The following is a 17444-nucleotide window of genomic DNA, read 5'->3' as shown; positions in this document are numbered from 1 at the left end:
AGATATTTTACTTAAAAAAAAATTGGAATACATGAGGCTATTTTGTCATTTGGGTAACAGGTGCAGAGCACACTATATTCAAATAAACAAGTGAAATTTATTTGATATCGCCACACTGCTGAATTCAGAACTGATAGATCAAGCTTTGTGATTAAGTAAGCATTTTGATCTGTATTTCGGACAGTACATAAGAAATTTGGATAAAGTCCTTCCAACCATCCAGGCAATGGGAACTGCCATTTCATGGATCCCTCCCCTTCCCCATGATTGCTTAGGGTTCTGTCTACATATCTATAATATAGATTGATAAGAGTTGCCATGTTAAAATCCTCCCAATCTTCCACACTCCAACCCATCCTTCTTCCCTCACGCTGCAGCTTGAACTTGTAGAGGTGCCTGTAACTAAATGTTACAACCGCGAAACAGAATCAATACCAATGATGATAATAATAATAATACGACCGCCAAAAACACAAGAAGAATTGGAGATAACTTTGTACTGATAACTGGTATAGCTCTAGACATTTATCCTAACTAAACTAGTATTTACTATATATATTATGACTTGGAAGGTAGGATTACCGTCCACTGCGCTACTATTACCCTCCTCGAATGTGGCAGCAAATTGCTCAAAAACCTGAGCATCTGTTGAGTTTGGAGGCAAGTGAAGAAGCTCTGCAAGGAAACAGAAAGTATAGTAAAATGATAAAATCAAGAGATGGATGTTTACTGACTGGATTTATTTGCTTCTGCTTTGATATTTCTGAACCACAAATAACGAAAAACTACAATATTGAGACAGGAAATCACATATTTAAACCCTTAAGGGACATTTGTTAAAAATGGAAAAATGTAACGCAAGTGGAGTGGTGTACCTGGGCACTCAGAAGCATTAGATGGAGCGTGGCAAATGGAAGGAAGGATCAAGGCTAGGGTGGCATTGACCTTGAAACCAAGGTCAGGGTCGTTTCGATCCGCAACCAGGAGGCACAAACACTTCTTGGTCTGGTTAATTTTTTTTCTTAGGTTAGTGCAACAGGTGGAATCAGGAACTTTAGTGTTTCCACCAACAAAAGGGATGCATGTTGAGAGAGCAACTAGTTGGTTAGAACATTCTTTTTTGTCTTCAGCCCAGTCTGAGCTTACCCAGCTCAGCAGTATCAGGAATATGAAGCAAAAAAGGGTTGATCTAACACTGCTTAAAACCCCCATTACGGAGAGATAAGGAGAAGTGAGGAGCGAGGTGCGCTTCAAGTTGTAAGGGAAATGAGTTATATACATGGCAAGAACACGAACTTGATTTGGTGAAAAAGAGGAGTCATTTTCCCTTGTAGATTTTAGAGTTTTGGGATATGGAAAGATAGGCCTGCCTTTGACTTAAAAGAGCAAGTTCGACTGCCAACCAATTATATTTGAACTAGTGTAGGTGATTATGAAATTGCTTTTGACTTTTGGTTACAGAATGGAGCGTGATTGGACCATAGTTGATTGTAAAGTTGAAAATAGTAGGCATTGACGGTAATTGGCAACCGAAACCTCAAAAATATAACTTGTTTAACCATTCGTAAGTCTAAAGATTATTTTTGCTTAAACGAGCGTATTATAACGACCTATCGCAAGAGAGATCGATCATGCCAATTGAATTACGGTTGCAACTTGCAAGAGAGAAGCAAAAGGAAAAAAAATTGAATATTATTCCTCGGAGACGAAAATGCAACATGGAACTTAAGATGAAAGGAGGAGGGCCACTTGCTTTTTGTAGGGAATTTAAAGTACAGGACAATTGACTAATTATACTGAGCCGGTGGACATTTCTATTGAAAAAAGAAAGAAAAGAAATTGACAAAGGCATAATGATTTTCTATGAAACAAAGGTGTGACATAGTACAAAGCAGCAGATCACAGCAAGGATCCCTCAAAGAGATACCTTAAAACACAGGGAGCACGATCTACCATTCTTACAATAACTTATCTGTATCCATCGGCTTCTCTGGGCCATTTTCTTGGGCGTCTCCAAGACCTATACAACATGCAGCAGCTTGATATGATACATGTTTTGTGATTCAATATCAATAGTGGCAGCCGCCAAGATAAATCAAGGATAGTAACAGCATACCTTAAAGTGTCAGCGTCTAGGCCTAGGCATGCACCGAAATTCAGCTAGCAGTGCTATATGATCGGACGACCACTCTGGAGACGGTAGGGCTGTGTCTTTCCTCAAGCTATCCTCGTCCAAGAGTTCCAATAAGGACTCCACTGTTAAAGAGTCCGCTGAAACCACAAAGCAAATACTCATGAGCAACTTCAAATATTAAAATTCACATCAAACATCTAATTACATAAAAATCTAGAGGAAAGATATTCAGAAAAATTAAATTGTGTATGCACCATCCAATCAGTCAATTATTACAAAAATGCCCACCTGTGTAAAATATGTAATCTAGGGTGCCGATGAAATCTCTAGTGCAATTTGTGAATAACGGTTCATTAGTTGTGGGGTCCATTCTTCTTCTCTGTTGTTCCAAACCAAGACCAACACCTCTTGCGAAGGATGAGTAAGCACTAACCTGTTCAACAAACTTATTTTGTCAAACATAACGCCTAAATAATGTTTAACACCCTCGCCCCTTTTTACACTAAGGGCTGTTTCCTTTGTTTTTTTTTTTTAAACCACTACCAAAACATCATATTAGCAATGATGGTAGGGTAAAAACATAAGCAACCACACTTGAAGCAGTTCATTAATGGAAATGAGTTTACCAATGGCAACTGATGAGTCAACTTGCTGTGAGGACGCAAAATTGCAAGAGGATCTATCAATAAATCTGGATGTAGTGGATCTACCTTTCCCATAGCAAGAAGTGAATGGGGAGCACTGCACAGAATTCAACACTACATTTAATTAAGCAAAAGGCTAATGCGAATAAAACTGATCTAAGGCACTAAATAATCTAACATTATGTACAGGATAATGGACTTGCCTTCCAGGAACTGAATTAAAATCCCCACACACCAACATTGGAATGTCTGCACTTGCGGCTATTTTTTCCAAGCCCTTTAAGAGAGTATGCACCTAATTATCATTAAAAAAAATGAGTGATTATTTTGAATTACTGAAACATGTTCGTATAACTAATTATACACACTAAAGAAAAATTAGAACCTGCCAGATTTTGACATCCTTTAGCTCTTGTTGAACATTTACATGTGTGTTTGCCTGTATTCCCAAAACCATGAAAAGTAAGAAACAATTACATGATGCACAAAGAAACTATGAAAGAGTTGCAGCAATTGTGAATAAACAAGTAAATATAATCATTTAGATGAGTATACTATCATGGGTGTAATTGCAAAGAATAGCCTCACTTTCAGATGGGATGAGTAAGTTCATCATGTCCATGCTATGTTTTAAAAAATAAAAAATGGAAAGAAGGGGGAAAGGAGTAAGTAGATGGGGACTAAAAGATCCAAATTGCACATACAAGAGAGAGAGAGAGAGAGAGAGAGCACATAATAATCAAAACAATCTAAACCAATTCGGAACTTAATTAGTCATAATGAAACATGGCAAAGTTTATGGGATTCTGACATTTCTAATTGCAAGAATGTGATAGTTATTCACAAGCAAACTTTCCCACTGACCAATTTATATCAGTTCAGTAAAAGATCAAAATTCTATTATTCAAATATAGGTACACTTATGAACCTTTAGAGTACATTACATTTCTGCATCACAAGCAGCCTGCCCCCTGCAGCCCACAGAATCGTTTACACCACTATATGGGTCTAGACAAACCAACCTGCCTACCCCACCAATTGACAGGACTTAATAGCAAAAGATTAGGCACTTTGAGTTTTATGAAACCAAACCATAGGTTACTTCAGTCAAACCTAGGCAGACAAAGAAAAATTACTTCTCTATAGCATGTCTAAAAGATGGTGCTAAACTTGCTATATTGTAATTCGTTTCAGATTATACAAGACAAAATCGAGGTAACTTAACCCATTAGTTGAATTCAAGACTATATGGCTAAAATTAGTCTCAAACATCCTGTTGGATTTCAGGGCAAACCAATTGCCACTACCCTGATCACCAAAGCTAATAATGGAATAACAATCACCACTGATATGTTAGTATCATACACTAGCAATACAGTCATGTCTTGATCATAAATATGGCATGAAAGCAAAATCATGCAATTAGAGAAGGCAATAGAGATATAGCATAGAAGAAAACCATTAACAATCCTTACCACACAAAGAAGCTGCCGCTTCCCAGGATTGTCAGCTCCCTGATTACTAAACTTTGCTTCCAAAACCACTATTAGAGCAACATTATCCTGCAGACAAAAAAGAATTTACATGATAGCATTGGAGAAATTAGTACCATAAAAGAATGCATATAGATCCAAATTAGCAGTGAATATATATTACCTTAACCAATCGATTTAAAGCAGCTTTCTTCTGAGTAGTTTGAACTGCAACCTCAGTCAAAGATTGAGCAGCCTTATTAAATTCAACCTGCAATAACGGCATGATTTACTTTAAATGAAAAAAATGTATAAATCAATATACCCCATTAGAAATACTTCCAAACCTCATATTTTTTGACATGGGAAAATCTATCTCTACGGAAAAATGTTGCACAGCCATCAATTGTATGGGTATTTCCAGTATAAACCTGCATTGATCAACAACATAATTATAAATAAAACAGTAATATCACTAAACCAGTGAGACGAGAATCATGGAGTTCTCAAGCAACCTCATTAGTCTTCCTCTTGTATAAAGCTTGATACCCATGTTTGTCCAGCTCAGGGGCAAAAAATTCTTCAAAATGGTCGCTTTGCACCTGAAAAGATGAGAACAGTTGATATTGAGGCATGCTCAATTTTCAGTAGATGCCCAAAGGCTGAAGACGATTTATGGTTAATGATGAGATTATTCTACTGATACCCAAAATCATTGCTTGCCATTTCAACTCTTTGTTTTCTAAAATCTACATGCTTTATTAACAAAAATTGAAGAAGGGTAAAAAATAATTTACTTATTAGCATTGCACATACAGTATCTTCACTCTTAAATCAACAAATTATGGCGGCAAATAAACTCCTTTAGGCATTTTTCAAAAAAAAAAAAAAACTCTTTTAGGCATATATATACTTTGCATCTGAAAGGAAAAACAAAGGGAATAAAACTAAGCAAAAACCCAGATCTAAATTAAGACTTATGAAAGTGCATAAGATCATATCTCTCCACCCAAAGTATAATAGTAAACATTAGATATAGAAGCAATTTTAGTCATGCAGTAAATGTCAAAGCTGTGTCTCAGTTCAAAATGAAAGTTCTCAATAGAATTTTCCAAACTGAAACTCCAAAAATGCAAAATCAGATATCATAATAGCTATAATCAATGACAATTGAAATTATTACCTCTTGAAGACAGACAATGTCTGCACGATAACCAACGATTTCCCGCAACAAGTTCTGTCTGCGATATGGCCAAGAAAGAGCCCATGAAGGGCAATAACTGTATAACTCACTACTGGCATATGAGTCAGACAAAATGTTGTATGACAGAACAGTAAACGTTCCAGAGGAGGAAATACGGCCATCTGAATCTAGATGCCCCATCATATCAGCTCCGCTCACCGGGATCAAGCGCCGAGGACTAGGGGAAGGTGCTGGAATAACACGAGAAGTCAAAATAGTATTGGGATGTCCCACAGGTAGTTTAGTTTCCACATCTACGACAACACACTCAAACTTGAGAACATGGCCAATATCATCTGCTGTTGGTGTATATGTTTTAGAGCGTCCAACTTCAAACCAGGTTTCACCACCACTTCTCTGTGTAACTGCAGCAGGGTATAGAGGTGTTGAGCCATTGGTCAAGCTAGTGCTTGACGCCGAACCAGTTAAGCTAGCATTAATAACTCCAGATCCTGAGCTATTGAAACGGCCAAATATCTCTTCCTCCTCATTTCCATTTTCGTTTACAGCACTTGCAGCACGGTCATGTAGAACACGGTGATGCTGCCATGCATCTGAGAAGCATTTAGGAGAGCAATGATAACTTTTAGCAACAGGTATTTTAGCCTTAACACAACCTAGGCACTGCAATGTGGCTTGCTCGGAGGGATGTACACTACAGACAGCAACTTTTCTATCACTTTGTATACGATACCTGCAAAACAGACCCAAGAAAGGAGCAACATGTGTCAGACAGGTAGTACAAACGGAAAATTTTAAGCAATCAACTTATTATATAAATGCCACTTAATTTCACAAGCAGACAACACAATCTAATGAAACGATTTTAAAAGAGAAAAATAGGCGCACAAGATACAGTCAAAATAACCTCCTTCTGATGTAAAAGTCCAGCAAGTACAATAAGTATGCAAAATATCCTCATCTCAAAGTTTAGAGAAACTATAACGCACTCAAAGCATGTGTCCATCATTAACAGATATAGTATCCCATAGTAGTTAAAAATTTTGTCTTACCAAAAAAAGATCTAAATACCGTCCAAGAACTAACTAAATGATCGATCAATTCAAATGACATTTATTAATCATCTTTTTATATTGCTACATGTAACTGATGTCAAAACCTAAGGGTACAGTTCTGGGATCATTTGATGGAACATAAAGCAACTACTATATCTTTCTATTACCTTTTAAGGGGTCTTTAATAATTTTCAGAATGCAAATATACCTACTTGGTCCACCCATGCTTTACTCCAAATAGCGAAGTTTAACATTGTCAGTAACATATTAAATGCCTCATCAGTACTTTTGCAACAGACAACATTGGGTAATTATTATGCATCCGCTCTTTTAGCGGAATGATCTTTTCTTTCTATGACCAAGAATTAAGTGTAGTACTTCTCAATCTAAATTGGAATGTTCTTAGAAGCTTCACAGACATAGTGGTGCCAGGATGGTCAAGATAATGAAAACACCCCTAACAATAATAAATGACAGAACATTCTAGCTCATAGAGCCTAGTCATCACAACATGTTGTATCTATGATGTGTAATTCCAATTTAAGCAAAGATAGCAGATAATGACAAAGAGTTCGATTGCAATTACTTTCCTTTTTGCTGTTAAAAAGCAGCGTGAACTAAATTCAAGTAAAAACCAAATAAAATGGCACGAAACTCAAAGTCAAAACCGAATTCAACAAACTACTTCTTGGGCCTTCAAAAATTACAAAACTACATCACTCTACATACAAGATAAATCCAGTACATAAGAGTAACAAAAAGCAGATCACAATCAAGTCAAAAGCAATCACACCATCTCCAAATGCACGGGCAGAAAGGCTCAACTCATAAACCTCGATTCCACATATCCCCCGGTGGAATTATATATAACCACCCAACAGAAAAGTTTACATATATTGTATTTTCTAAAAAAAAAATCAAATACTATCAAACCCCATAAAACTAGCTCAAGCCCCAACTGGCTAAACTGAGAACTACCAAAAAAGACCAAAGCCCCCAAAAATCAATATATAAGCAAAAGAGGCTGAGAAGTTTTCTCTAAGCAATTACTTACCACCCACCCACAAAAAGAAGTTCGCTTATTTACTAAAAGCAAGAAAACAATATCACACCCAAAAAACTAGCTCAAAATCAATTGGCCAGAATGACAACTAACCAAACCAAAAGAAAACCCAAAAATCAATAATAAAGCAAAAGAAGAACCTTTCATTTTAATTCAAACACTTACCATCCGTTAAAAGATTCACATATTTACTCAAAAGAACCAAATAAGCTAAGCCAACCCCAATTGGCTAAAATGAGAACTACCCAAATGACCAAAACCCCCCAAGAATCAATTAAATAGCTAAAAAATGACACTTTCATTGGATTAAAAAACACTTACCACTTGTACCTCAAGAAATGACCATCAAGAGGGGCCAACTCGGGCACATCATCGGTGGTAACGCTCTTGTCCGGTCTGCGCAAGAGCACGTAAGGCGTGAGCTCGCAGCCAACAATTGGAATATCAGAAGGGAGGTGCACCCGTAGCACGCTCAGCATGCTTTAACTTCTCCGGCTTCCTTTGTCTGTCACAGTTCGCAACGTTCACCGCTTTGCAACCCTATCGAATCCAATCCCACACTAAACCTAGAAACAGCAGCAGCGAAACAAGAAATGTCTTCCAAAAGATTAGCAATCTTATAGGGGCGGAGTCCAGGCGGATCCGCCATTTACTTCACCCGAAAACCCGCCAGCCTTGACCCAAAATCACCCTCTCTTTTCCAATTAAAGGAACCCTAGAAAACCTGCCAATTATAATCTCCAAGAAAAAGAAAATGTAAAGCTACCAACAGATCTTGTAACAAGATTTAGGGTTTCGAAAAGAAATGATCGAAAGATTGAAAGAAGCGAAAAAGAAAAGCTGAGATTTTTGGGAGAACGAAGGAAAGAAAGAGGGAAAGAAAGAGATCGAATGATAATTAGGGTTTTACAGAGGAAGTGAAAAGGAAAGTGTTTATTTTATATATTTATAGAGAAGAAAAACAATATATATATATATATATACTAGTAATAAAAGAAATTTCCAAAGATAAAAATTAGCAGTAATTAGTTTTCCAAAACAAATTGTACGGATTTTTTTTTTTTAAGTGGCGGGTGGCATGGTGAGAGTGGTGGTGGTGGTGGTGGTGGTGGAGCGGAAGGGTGGCTTGGTTTGGGTTTTCCCCTTTCTATTCGGGAGCTCCTTTTTTATATTAGCAAGTCAAAGAAAGGGAGAGAGTAAGGGAGTCTTAGGTTTTTTTGTGGCTTTTATATAATTGATAATAATATTATTAACCTCTTTATTTAATGAATACTTATCTGTTCTTTCCTTTTCCTTTTCATTCTTTTCTATTGTAATCTTAAAATATTAGGCACCAACATGGTATACTTATTTGGAATTTGATAATTTTCCTTTCGATTACATGATGTATGTCTTCGTTTACTTTTTCTTTTCGATGTTTCTTTGATTGGATTGCCGTTCCAATAATTATTGAAAATGCTAGCATAAACTTTTTTAAATATGAATATATATAGTTGAATTTTTTTTGGAATAACACCCATGATAATCATTCTATTTAAATTACACAATTATTTAAGGAAATGGCTTTACTCTTTTATCTTGATATGCTAAAATTATCACGGGATATTAACGTCATCTAATAAAATATTATTATAATTATCTTGGTAAGAGTTATCCGTTGATATTTAAAGGGTTATAAATAGTTTTGAGTTTTCCACCAAATGTTACACCAACAATTCATTAAGAATGTTTTGAAAATTATAATAGCTAAAAACTCTCAATTCTTTAAAAAAAAAAACCACTCTCCATTCATTGTTAGGCTTTTTTACATTGTAAAAGGTCAAGATTTTGGAGTTCCTTTACATTAGTTTTCAAAAGAACTCGGGAACAAGTGACCAGAGAAATTATTCAATAATAGATGATCTAATTAGTTACTTTATTGTCGTATTTTTTTTTAAAAATATTATGCTATTACTGTTTAAATTTAAACATAATTAGCTATTGTGATGCTAATTGGGGAAGTGACATAGATGAACGCAAATCAACATTAGGCTTTATTCTTGCTCAATCATGGTGCTATTTCATGTAGCAATAAGAACCAATCTTGCACTGCCTTGTTTACTATGGAAGTAGAATTTATAACTTGTTTAGCGGTGCACAAGAAGTTGTTTGGTTGATCTTTCAAAATCTTAATACAACTAGTTATACCTTAAATCTAGTGACTGATTCATGTAGAACCAAACACATTCACATGTGGAATAGCTTCATTAGAGATTTAATTGCGTAAAAAGAAGTGCACCTAACACATATTTCCACTAATCATATTGTTGTAGATCTTTTGACTAAACTTATTGTAAAAGATGCCTGCACGTTTAGTCTTTAATATTTCATAAATGGTTATTATTTTATATTCATTTGTATTCAATCTTTGGAATAAAAATAACATTTATGCAAATTTTATTCTAGGCATAATCCTAAAATGATAGCATGTCATGTCAGCATGTCATGTGAGTGTCATATGAAATAAAATGATAAGTGAGATTTTGAATACGTTAACTATTACTCATAAAGGTTTATTTGACTCAAAATAAAAATATAAATACTTATTCAGTCCAAAATAAAACTATAAAGACTTGATTCAACACAATAAAAAAATAAAGACTTTTTTGAATTTTTTAAAATAGTTTAGAGGCTTTTTTAGATATTATGTGTTTATTCTATTATAGTTGTATTTATGCTTATATATTAATTATCACACAAGATATAAAAGGTATATCAACAGGTTTGAGATTGACTCACTTATACGAGCAATCCCCTTTGGCATTTATGAAGGTGAGCAAAGACGAGACAAAAATTATTGATGCTTTTAGATAATGGATAAAGATCGAAATGTCTCATTGGTTAAGATGAGGTCCATATAATAAATAATAAGTAAGGGATTGATAATAGACTAGCCCATAATCCATGAAGCTTGTAGAGAAAGCTAGATGTAAAGCCTAATTTGGCACCTAGAGCGACAAGTAAGTGAGGAACTCAAGTTTGATGCTTTCAAATGGCAACTAGATTAAGATTTGTACCGTTTTTTGAAGTTTGACATATGTTCTTAGAAAAAAAAAAACTCCATAATAGCATGTATATCATACTACTTGTGCTTTACTATCGATACAAGAAATGAAAGAATTAATCTCAACTTCTTAGCCATTTGAGTTTTAAGGAGAATAATAAAACTTGCACTATGTCCTTTATGACTTCTAACTATGTCATAAAGTGAGGAATGGATGTCAGTTACTTCGTATATTACCTAAAACCATTGATGATTCGGTTATATAGAACATTATTGAGAAAATGGTCTTTTCTAAACTAAGCGACGTGAGGGCGAAAGGAAGATTATTTGATATGACATCAACACACTATATTCAAGATTAATCCATTATGTCGCTTTAAGATGTATTATAAATGTGAATATAAATTGTAATGTGTAATAAGTTGAATTATATTGTCACAATCCCTACCAACTTACAAGGTATTGTTCACTTTGACCCACTAGCCTCATGGTTTTGTCCCCACAAAAACTCTCATAGTCTCACTTTAATACACAGTAAATGTGAAATTCATGGCTCCTTTTAAGACCATGACATTTTCCCTAATGTTGGATTGATGGCTCCTTTGGGATTGTGCCATCTTCCCGACTGTGGGATTTATGGCTCCCGCTAGGATTATGACATCCTCCCTATTCCAACAATAAGGGTCCACTGTTCTCAGGGAGCACATCATTAGTACCATAGAACTTGCTCTGATACCAATTATCACAGTTCATACCAACATGTAAAGTATTGTCCACTTTAGTCCACTAGCTTCACGATTTTATCTCCATAAAAAGCGTCTCATAGATTGAAGATGATGTGAACTCTTAAATGCCTAGTCTCACTCTAATACACAACTTATATGAGATTCATGGCTCCTTTCTAGGACCATGACGTTTTCCTTAATGTGGGATTAATAGCTTCTCGCTAAGACCGTGACATCTTTTAAATGAGGGATTTTGAGATACTTAGTCTAATGTGATCAAATAAGTTTAGACACACAAGACACTATTTTTTTTTAAAAGGAATGATAGTTTATTTTGAGTTTGATGAGTTTCTAATACAAAGTTCCTAATATAGTGTTCTAAACATTCAAATGTACCGAACGATTGTATAGTCCATTAACTAGTATGAATTTGGCAATGGGACGGTATAACATAGTAGTAGGATGGTTTCACCATTAAGAAATATTGGGTTTTTTGGGATAACACCTATGATGGTCATCTTGTCTAGATTATATTTTTTAAGATAATGTCTTATCCTTTTATGTTGATGAATTGGAATTATCAAAATGACTAGATATTAACATCATCTGATAAAATATTATCAAGATTTTCTTGATGAGACTTATCAGTTGATTTTAGAGGGTTATAAATAAGCTTAGGTATTCCACCAAATGTGACACCAATAATTAACTAAGAGTGTTCTAAAAATTACAAGAACAAGAAACTCTTCACTCATTATATATATATAAAGCATAAAAAAATTTTCATATTTATTTCCTAAAAAAAATTTCATACAAATTTACTTATGAATGTGCAATGTGAGTGTAATGTATTTCACAAAAAAAAAAAAGTTTTATGAACCTATCACTGTATAAATAGAGTTAGAAGGGAAAATTCATCTTTCAAAAGAGTAGATAAAAGACAAATTATGATGAAAATATTGTTAAAAGATGGCTAAGCTTTGTTTTGTATTTTTCTATGTCTCCCCTACTTCTCTCATGTGTATGTTCATTACCTTGACATTTTTATTGATTTTTTTATTGGATAAAAAATACAAACCCAATTGACTTTTTAAATAAAAATATATATATTATTTTATTATAAATCAAGTATTTTAATACATTTTTATTGATTTTTTTTAGTTAGATTGAGATATAATAACTGAAAAGGTATAAAGTACTACTAGCCCAAATTATAGCTTGAGCGAAAAATGGAATTTTTTCTATATTACAAAAACATTATAGTTTCTTATATAAACTTTTGATGTTAAATAGATTAAAGCATCTTGTAGCCAACATCTATACCATTATACTTTTAGGTAGAACATAATAAATTCTCAATGAGAAACTATATAGACATCAACAATCACGTTGAGAAGGTAAGGATATTGGATAAAATAAAGGTTGATATAATCAGTATCTTTGTAATATGATATCTTGCATTATTTGATCCAATCAAGTAAGATTAAAGTATTTTATAGTCGTATTTGAATTCAAATTTTTTATGAGTATTAGTAATTGAGTTAAGGTATTAAGTATTGATTCTTAATTAAGTTCATATAAGAGTATGAATAGTTAAATTTTAATTTGGCGCGAGTAAGGTATGAATAGTTAATTTTAAGATTAAATACCTAAATTGAGGCTAAACGTTTGGACACTTTTTCAATTAAGGGCCAAACATTTCAATTGTAACAATCGATGGCCAAACATTTTCAATTCTTTATAATTAAGGGCTAAGTTGACAGGTGGATGGAGCATGTATCACACATGATAAAAAATCACATGAGCTGATGACATGGTAGCTAACTTGGCATGTTATCCGAATGATGCCATTTTGATCTAAATCGCACGTCTAATTTTCCCCAAATTTCACTTGTTTTGCTTCATCTCCTTTCCAATCTAGCTCCCCTCTCCTTAAAGATGGACACATGCACGGTCACTAGTAAGGTGGTATCAACTCATGACATTAAACATTGCGGCATGTGTTAACTCGTGTTTGAAGCATGTAAGACAAATGCCAATCACCGTTTTAATCAAGTTCATTAGAGATATGTTCCAACATTGTTTCCCTGAGCAACACGAGTAGGGCATCAAAGTTTCCACACCTCATAGGCCTTAGGCTACCTTGCTGTTGAGCCAAAAATTCAATGAAACACATCACTTTATAGTTAAATTTATCGATCGAGTGGATGATTTATATATAAAGTGTTAACCATTTCTATTAAAAGTTAACTTATTAATGATTTGTATGAAGTGATGCTAGTAATTTGTATAAAGTGTTGATATACCAAGATTTGTATGATTTTTGAGTGTTTGTGAACTCTTTAGAATATGTAAATATGTGAGAGGTCAAGCTTGTATAATGTGTTGTTAAATGCCATGGTCGAAAAAGTTATTCCACGACACATCAAAAGAATAATGTTGTTACACGTCATTTTCCAAATATTTGTTACATGACATGTTAGGAAATGTTATTGTTACTTATTGTGGAAAAATGTTGTTAATGCCATGTTGAAAAATGTAGTGTTACATGCCATGTTCTAAAATTTAGTTATTATATGTCTTGTTAAAAATTTAGTTGTTACATGCTATATTCAAAAATGCAGTTATTATGCGTGATGTTCAAAATTTAGTTGTTAAACATCATGTTAAAAATATAGTTATTACATGCCATGTTAAAATTTAGTTGTTACATATTATTTTGAAAAATGTAGTTATTACACGTTATGTTAAAAATTTATTGTTACATGTTATGTTGAAAAATGTAGTTGTTATGCGTCATGTTGAAAATTTAGTTGTTACACGACATGTTGAAAAATTTAATTGTTATACACTATGAAAAAGTTGTTACACACCACGTTATAATTTGAACCATTTTGATTTGACAGAAAAAACTTTCTGATAAAACTACCTTTTCGTAGCTTACTCTACAAGATGTGTCATCTCTTTTTTTTTTTTGAATTGCTCAAATGCTAGAGATATTACACGTTGTCTTCTATTGAGAGCAGAGCATTCTCATTCCCAAAGCTAGCAAAGTGTTCAAACAAGTTCAGAGCAAAGTATTCACTCACAATAACAAGTTCATAATTGCGTAAAGAGGTAACTTGACAAAATAGTTGAGTGAGTTTTGTTATTTGAATTTTTTTTGAATGATAAATGGTTGAATTTTTTGTTCTGGTTTTTAGTGGATTTTGTTGTTTGAATGTCATATGGGTTTTGATGTTTGACCAGACTTTTTTTGTGTCAATGGGAAGAGTAGTTATAGGCCATGCCCATTTATGTCAAAAGTTGTAAATTAGGCGTGTAACATTTGAAGACAAAATGGGCATAAAGTTAACAACTCTAATGTTTTTCGTAAATGGCTTCTATGGGTTTAGTGTTCATGATGTGTAGCTTACAACGTGCATGTTAATGTTTTCTGTTGCAGATGGATTTCATACTGTACAAGGACCTTGAATGTTCGCTTGTTGTTCCCAAGGACAAGTGGGCTTTCAATGTCACCATTAACACCCACTGTAGATTACCTCTTCTTAACATCATTACAAATGTGCACCATGAGGTAAGTGAGTTCCAGGTAGTGAGGGATACATGCTTTGGCCATCTACTGGACATATTCTAGCTTCTTTAGCATTGGTTTCTAGTAGAACATCATTCTTCGTAGAATCGATGAATTCGATGCCTAGAAGAATGAATTTTGGTTTGCCATAAGTAACACCAAGGCTCGATTCTCCAAGCATGAGTTTTGCCTTGTGACAGGATTGAAGTTTGACTCTAATGTCAGATGTTTTCTCACCTGACTACTATAAAGCACAACAGAAGGAAAGACAAGAAGTAACGACACAACATTAACTCACCAGATTTTTTAACATCAATGCAAATCACAGAATCAATGCCTTCAAGCATGAAATCTACCAAAATCTATCAAACATGAATTTGCCTCCATGAAATCTACCTCATTATAATTATCTGCAATCGTTATATAAAAACTGATCATCACAAGTTTGTATTAATAGATATGTATAACATTGTAAAGATTCAAGCTTCATAGTACATAAATACCTTTCCTTATAACTACTAGGTTGTCCCTGTGCTAATTCACCATAGATACTGGGGAAGGGAGAACAAGGAGAAAATATAGTCATTTTTGCCTGGACAAAACAACGTCGTTTACCAAAAATCCAATTCACTTATCACGTCAAAGGCAAAAATCCAAGTTAATGTCCATGTTTTTCATGTAATTTTTAATTTAATTATGAACATTCATAAGTTTAAGTGTTACATATCTTACTCTAGATATTGTAATCAAGAGCTAATTAAATCAAAATCTTTGCTTCTTCACCTTTAGGATTTGTTAAATCTTCAGTCATTCAAGTGTTTAGCCTCTAACAGTAATCACACAATGACCGAATAAGACCTTCTCAAAGGTATGATTTTTTACTTGTGCTAGCAAGTTTTGTTTCTAAAACAAAAAGACTAAAAATTCTTGCCGAATCTTATTTTTTTTAGACAAAGAAAACTATTTTTCTTTTTATATTTTATGAAACGGTTGAGAAGTGACTAAAGGCTTAGAGTTTTAGTTTGCTAACATAACATATTTATATAACCAAACTAAGTCGTAACCCTAAATACAACAGTTGTATTTTAATTTAATTAAGTCTCTGTGTACTTAATTAATTTTTCACTTTATTTTGGTCTTTTTCAATTAAGTTCAACTTAATTAATTATCCTTATTTAATCTCAATCATGTCACTTAATGTGTGTGACCCATTAGACTTTTAATATGTTGGCAATAAATAAAAAACCTAATCAAATATCAATTTGATAATTGATTTATATTTATAGATCATGAACGACATCTAGCAATATATCATGATTACCCAAATGTTAGAGAGTTAATTAAACAATTTGATAAAACCCTTCAGTGATAACCCTCCTAGTGCAATACGGTCATTTCATCAAATATCTCGGATATGTCATAAAGCGTGGCTCAGTGTTTATTTATAACATTCCATATTAGTTCTCATAATTCATTACTAATCTTATGAATTTAGGAAATTAACTTTTTTTAAATTTATCATGCTTTGGCCAAAGACTTTATACAAGTTAATCAAGAATTAAAAACAAGTGAGATACATCCTTTCATATCACTTGAGGTAATGAATCCTCTCTTGACTACTTATTCATATTCGCATGTTTCATGGCATACCCAAAAACACTCTATTTAGGCATTTGGTCACCTTCAGACTTGTCGAGATGAAATCAAAGTATATCATTTCCTATACAAGATGACCTGGTATCTCGAGTCTGAGGACTAGTTGCACGACTATCACGTGAGAACATATTTCATAGACACTTTAGTAAAATACCAAATGGAGTTCTCATAACAAGTCATGTTTAGTGAACTTGTTCTTTAACAAGTACCTACATGTTATTCTTAAGTATCCCGTATACTTCAATCTATAAGATCAATTGCTTACTTCCCAAGTAAAGAGGCTTAACATATACCAGTCTTTGAGCATTGTCAATATCCTGTCTTGATAATACAATTACCAGGAACAATTTTAGGAACATGACTTTGATGTATAATGATATCATAATTGTAACAACTTTACAATTCTCTTACAGAGCTTTTATGTTCCACGGGCTTCATCCAATTAATAATTAATAACTCCTTATTATTGCACTAACATGAAAAAAAACATCTATCAAATATAGTTATACGATTAAATATACATTAAATGACAATATATATTCCTTGACCAATCTAATTGGCTCAAGGGAATATACCAACAAAAATTAAGCATTTAATCTAATTTTAATTAGTTTTAGATTAAGTACTTTACTCATTGTTATGTCCACTTGGAAAAGGTTGAAAGGGTTTGACCAAGAAGCACCAGTGGCCTAGTGGTACAATAGTATCATGCCACGGTACAGATCCCGATTCGATTCCCGGCTGGTGCACTTTGGAGCTGTGATGAATGTTGTGCCTCGTGTGATAGTAGGGTCTATCATTAATGTCTGTTTCTTGGGACAAAATTGGTTTCATTTGAGCTCGTTTTTATAGCAGTGTTGTAATTTTGTCTAAG

The 17444-nt window shown here is 33.7% G+C and overlaps 2 protein-coding genes across 4 annotated transcripts; both read right to left on the bottom strand.

The window, feature by feature from the left end:
- LOC18599171 (protein YLS3) lies at positions 49 to 1534 on the bottom strand. Of its 2 annotated transcripts, none has more exons than XM_007029018.2 (3): positions 876 to 1534; positions 583 to 675; positions 49 to 402 (listed from the first exon to the last, which is right to left on the bottom strand). In XM_007029018.2, the coding sequence occupies exons 1-3, from the start codon at positions 1279 to 1281 to the stop codon at positions 284 to 286; spliced, it is 618 nt and encodes a 205-aa protein (XP_007029080.1). In that variant the 5' UTR covers positions 1282 to 1534; the 3' UTR covers positions 49 to 283. The 2 variants fall into 2 exon arrangements, with proteins under 2 accessions (XP_007029080.1, XP_017976720.1); XM_018121231.1 differs by having other exon boundaries at positions 124 to 396.
- LOC18599170 (carbon catabolite repressor protein 4 homolog 1) lies at positions 1676 to 8530 on the bottom strand. 2 transcript variants are annotated; one of them, XM_018121990.1, is made up of 12 exons: positions 7894 to 8530; positions 5434 to 6187; positions 4766 to 4852; positions 4598 to 4681; positions 4435 to 4521; positions 4254 to 4340; positions 3164 to 3217; positions 2982 to 3073; positions 2761 to 2875; positions 2423 to 2567; positions 2117 to 2271; positions 1676 to 2038 (listed from the first exon to the last, which is right to left on the bottom strand). In XM_018121990.1, the coding sequence occupies exons 1-11, from the start codon at positions 8049 to 8051 to the stop codon at positions 2126 to 2128; spliced, it is 1809 nt and encodes a 602-aa protein (XP_017977479.1). In that variant the 5' UTR covers positions 8052 to 8530; the 3' UTR covers positions 1676 to 2038; positions 2117 to 2125. The 2 variants fall into 2 exon arrangements, with proteins under 2 accessions (XP_017977479.1, XP_017977478.1); XM_018121989.1 differs by having other exon boundaries at positions 1676 to 2020; positions 7894 to 8529.

Source organism: Theobroma cacao, chromosome 5 (assembly GCF_000208745.1).
Source record: "Theobroma cacao cultivar B97-61/B2 chromosome 5, Criollo_cocoa_genome_V2, whole genome shotgun sequence".
In the NCBI taxonomy this organism is placed as follows: Eukaryota; Viridiplantae; Streptophyta; class Magnoliopsida; order Malvales; family Malvaceae; genus Theobroma; species Theobroma cacao.
This window is presented reverse-complemented; position numbering and strand designations above follow the sequence as displayed.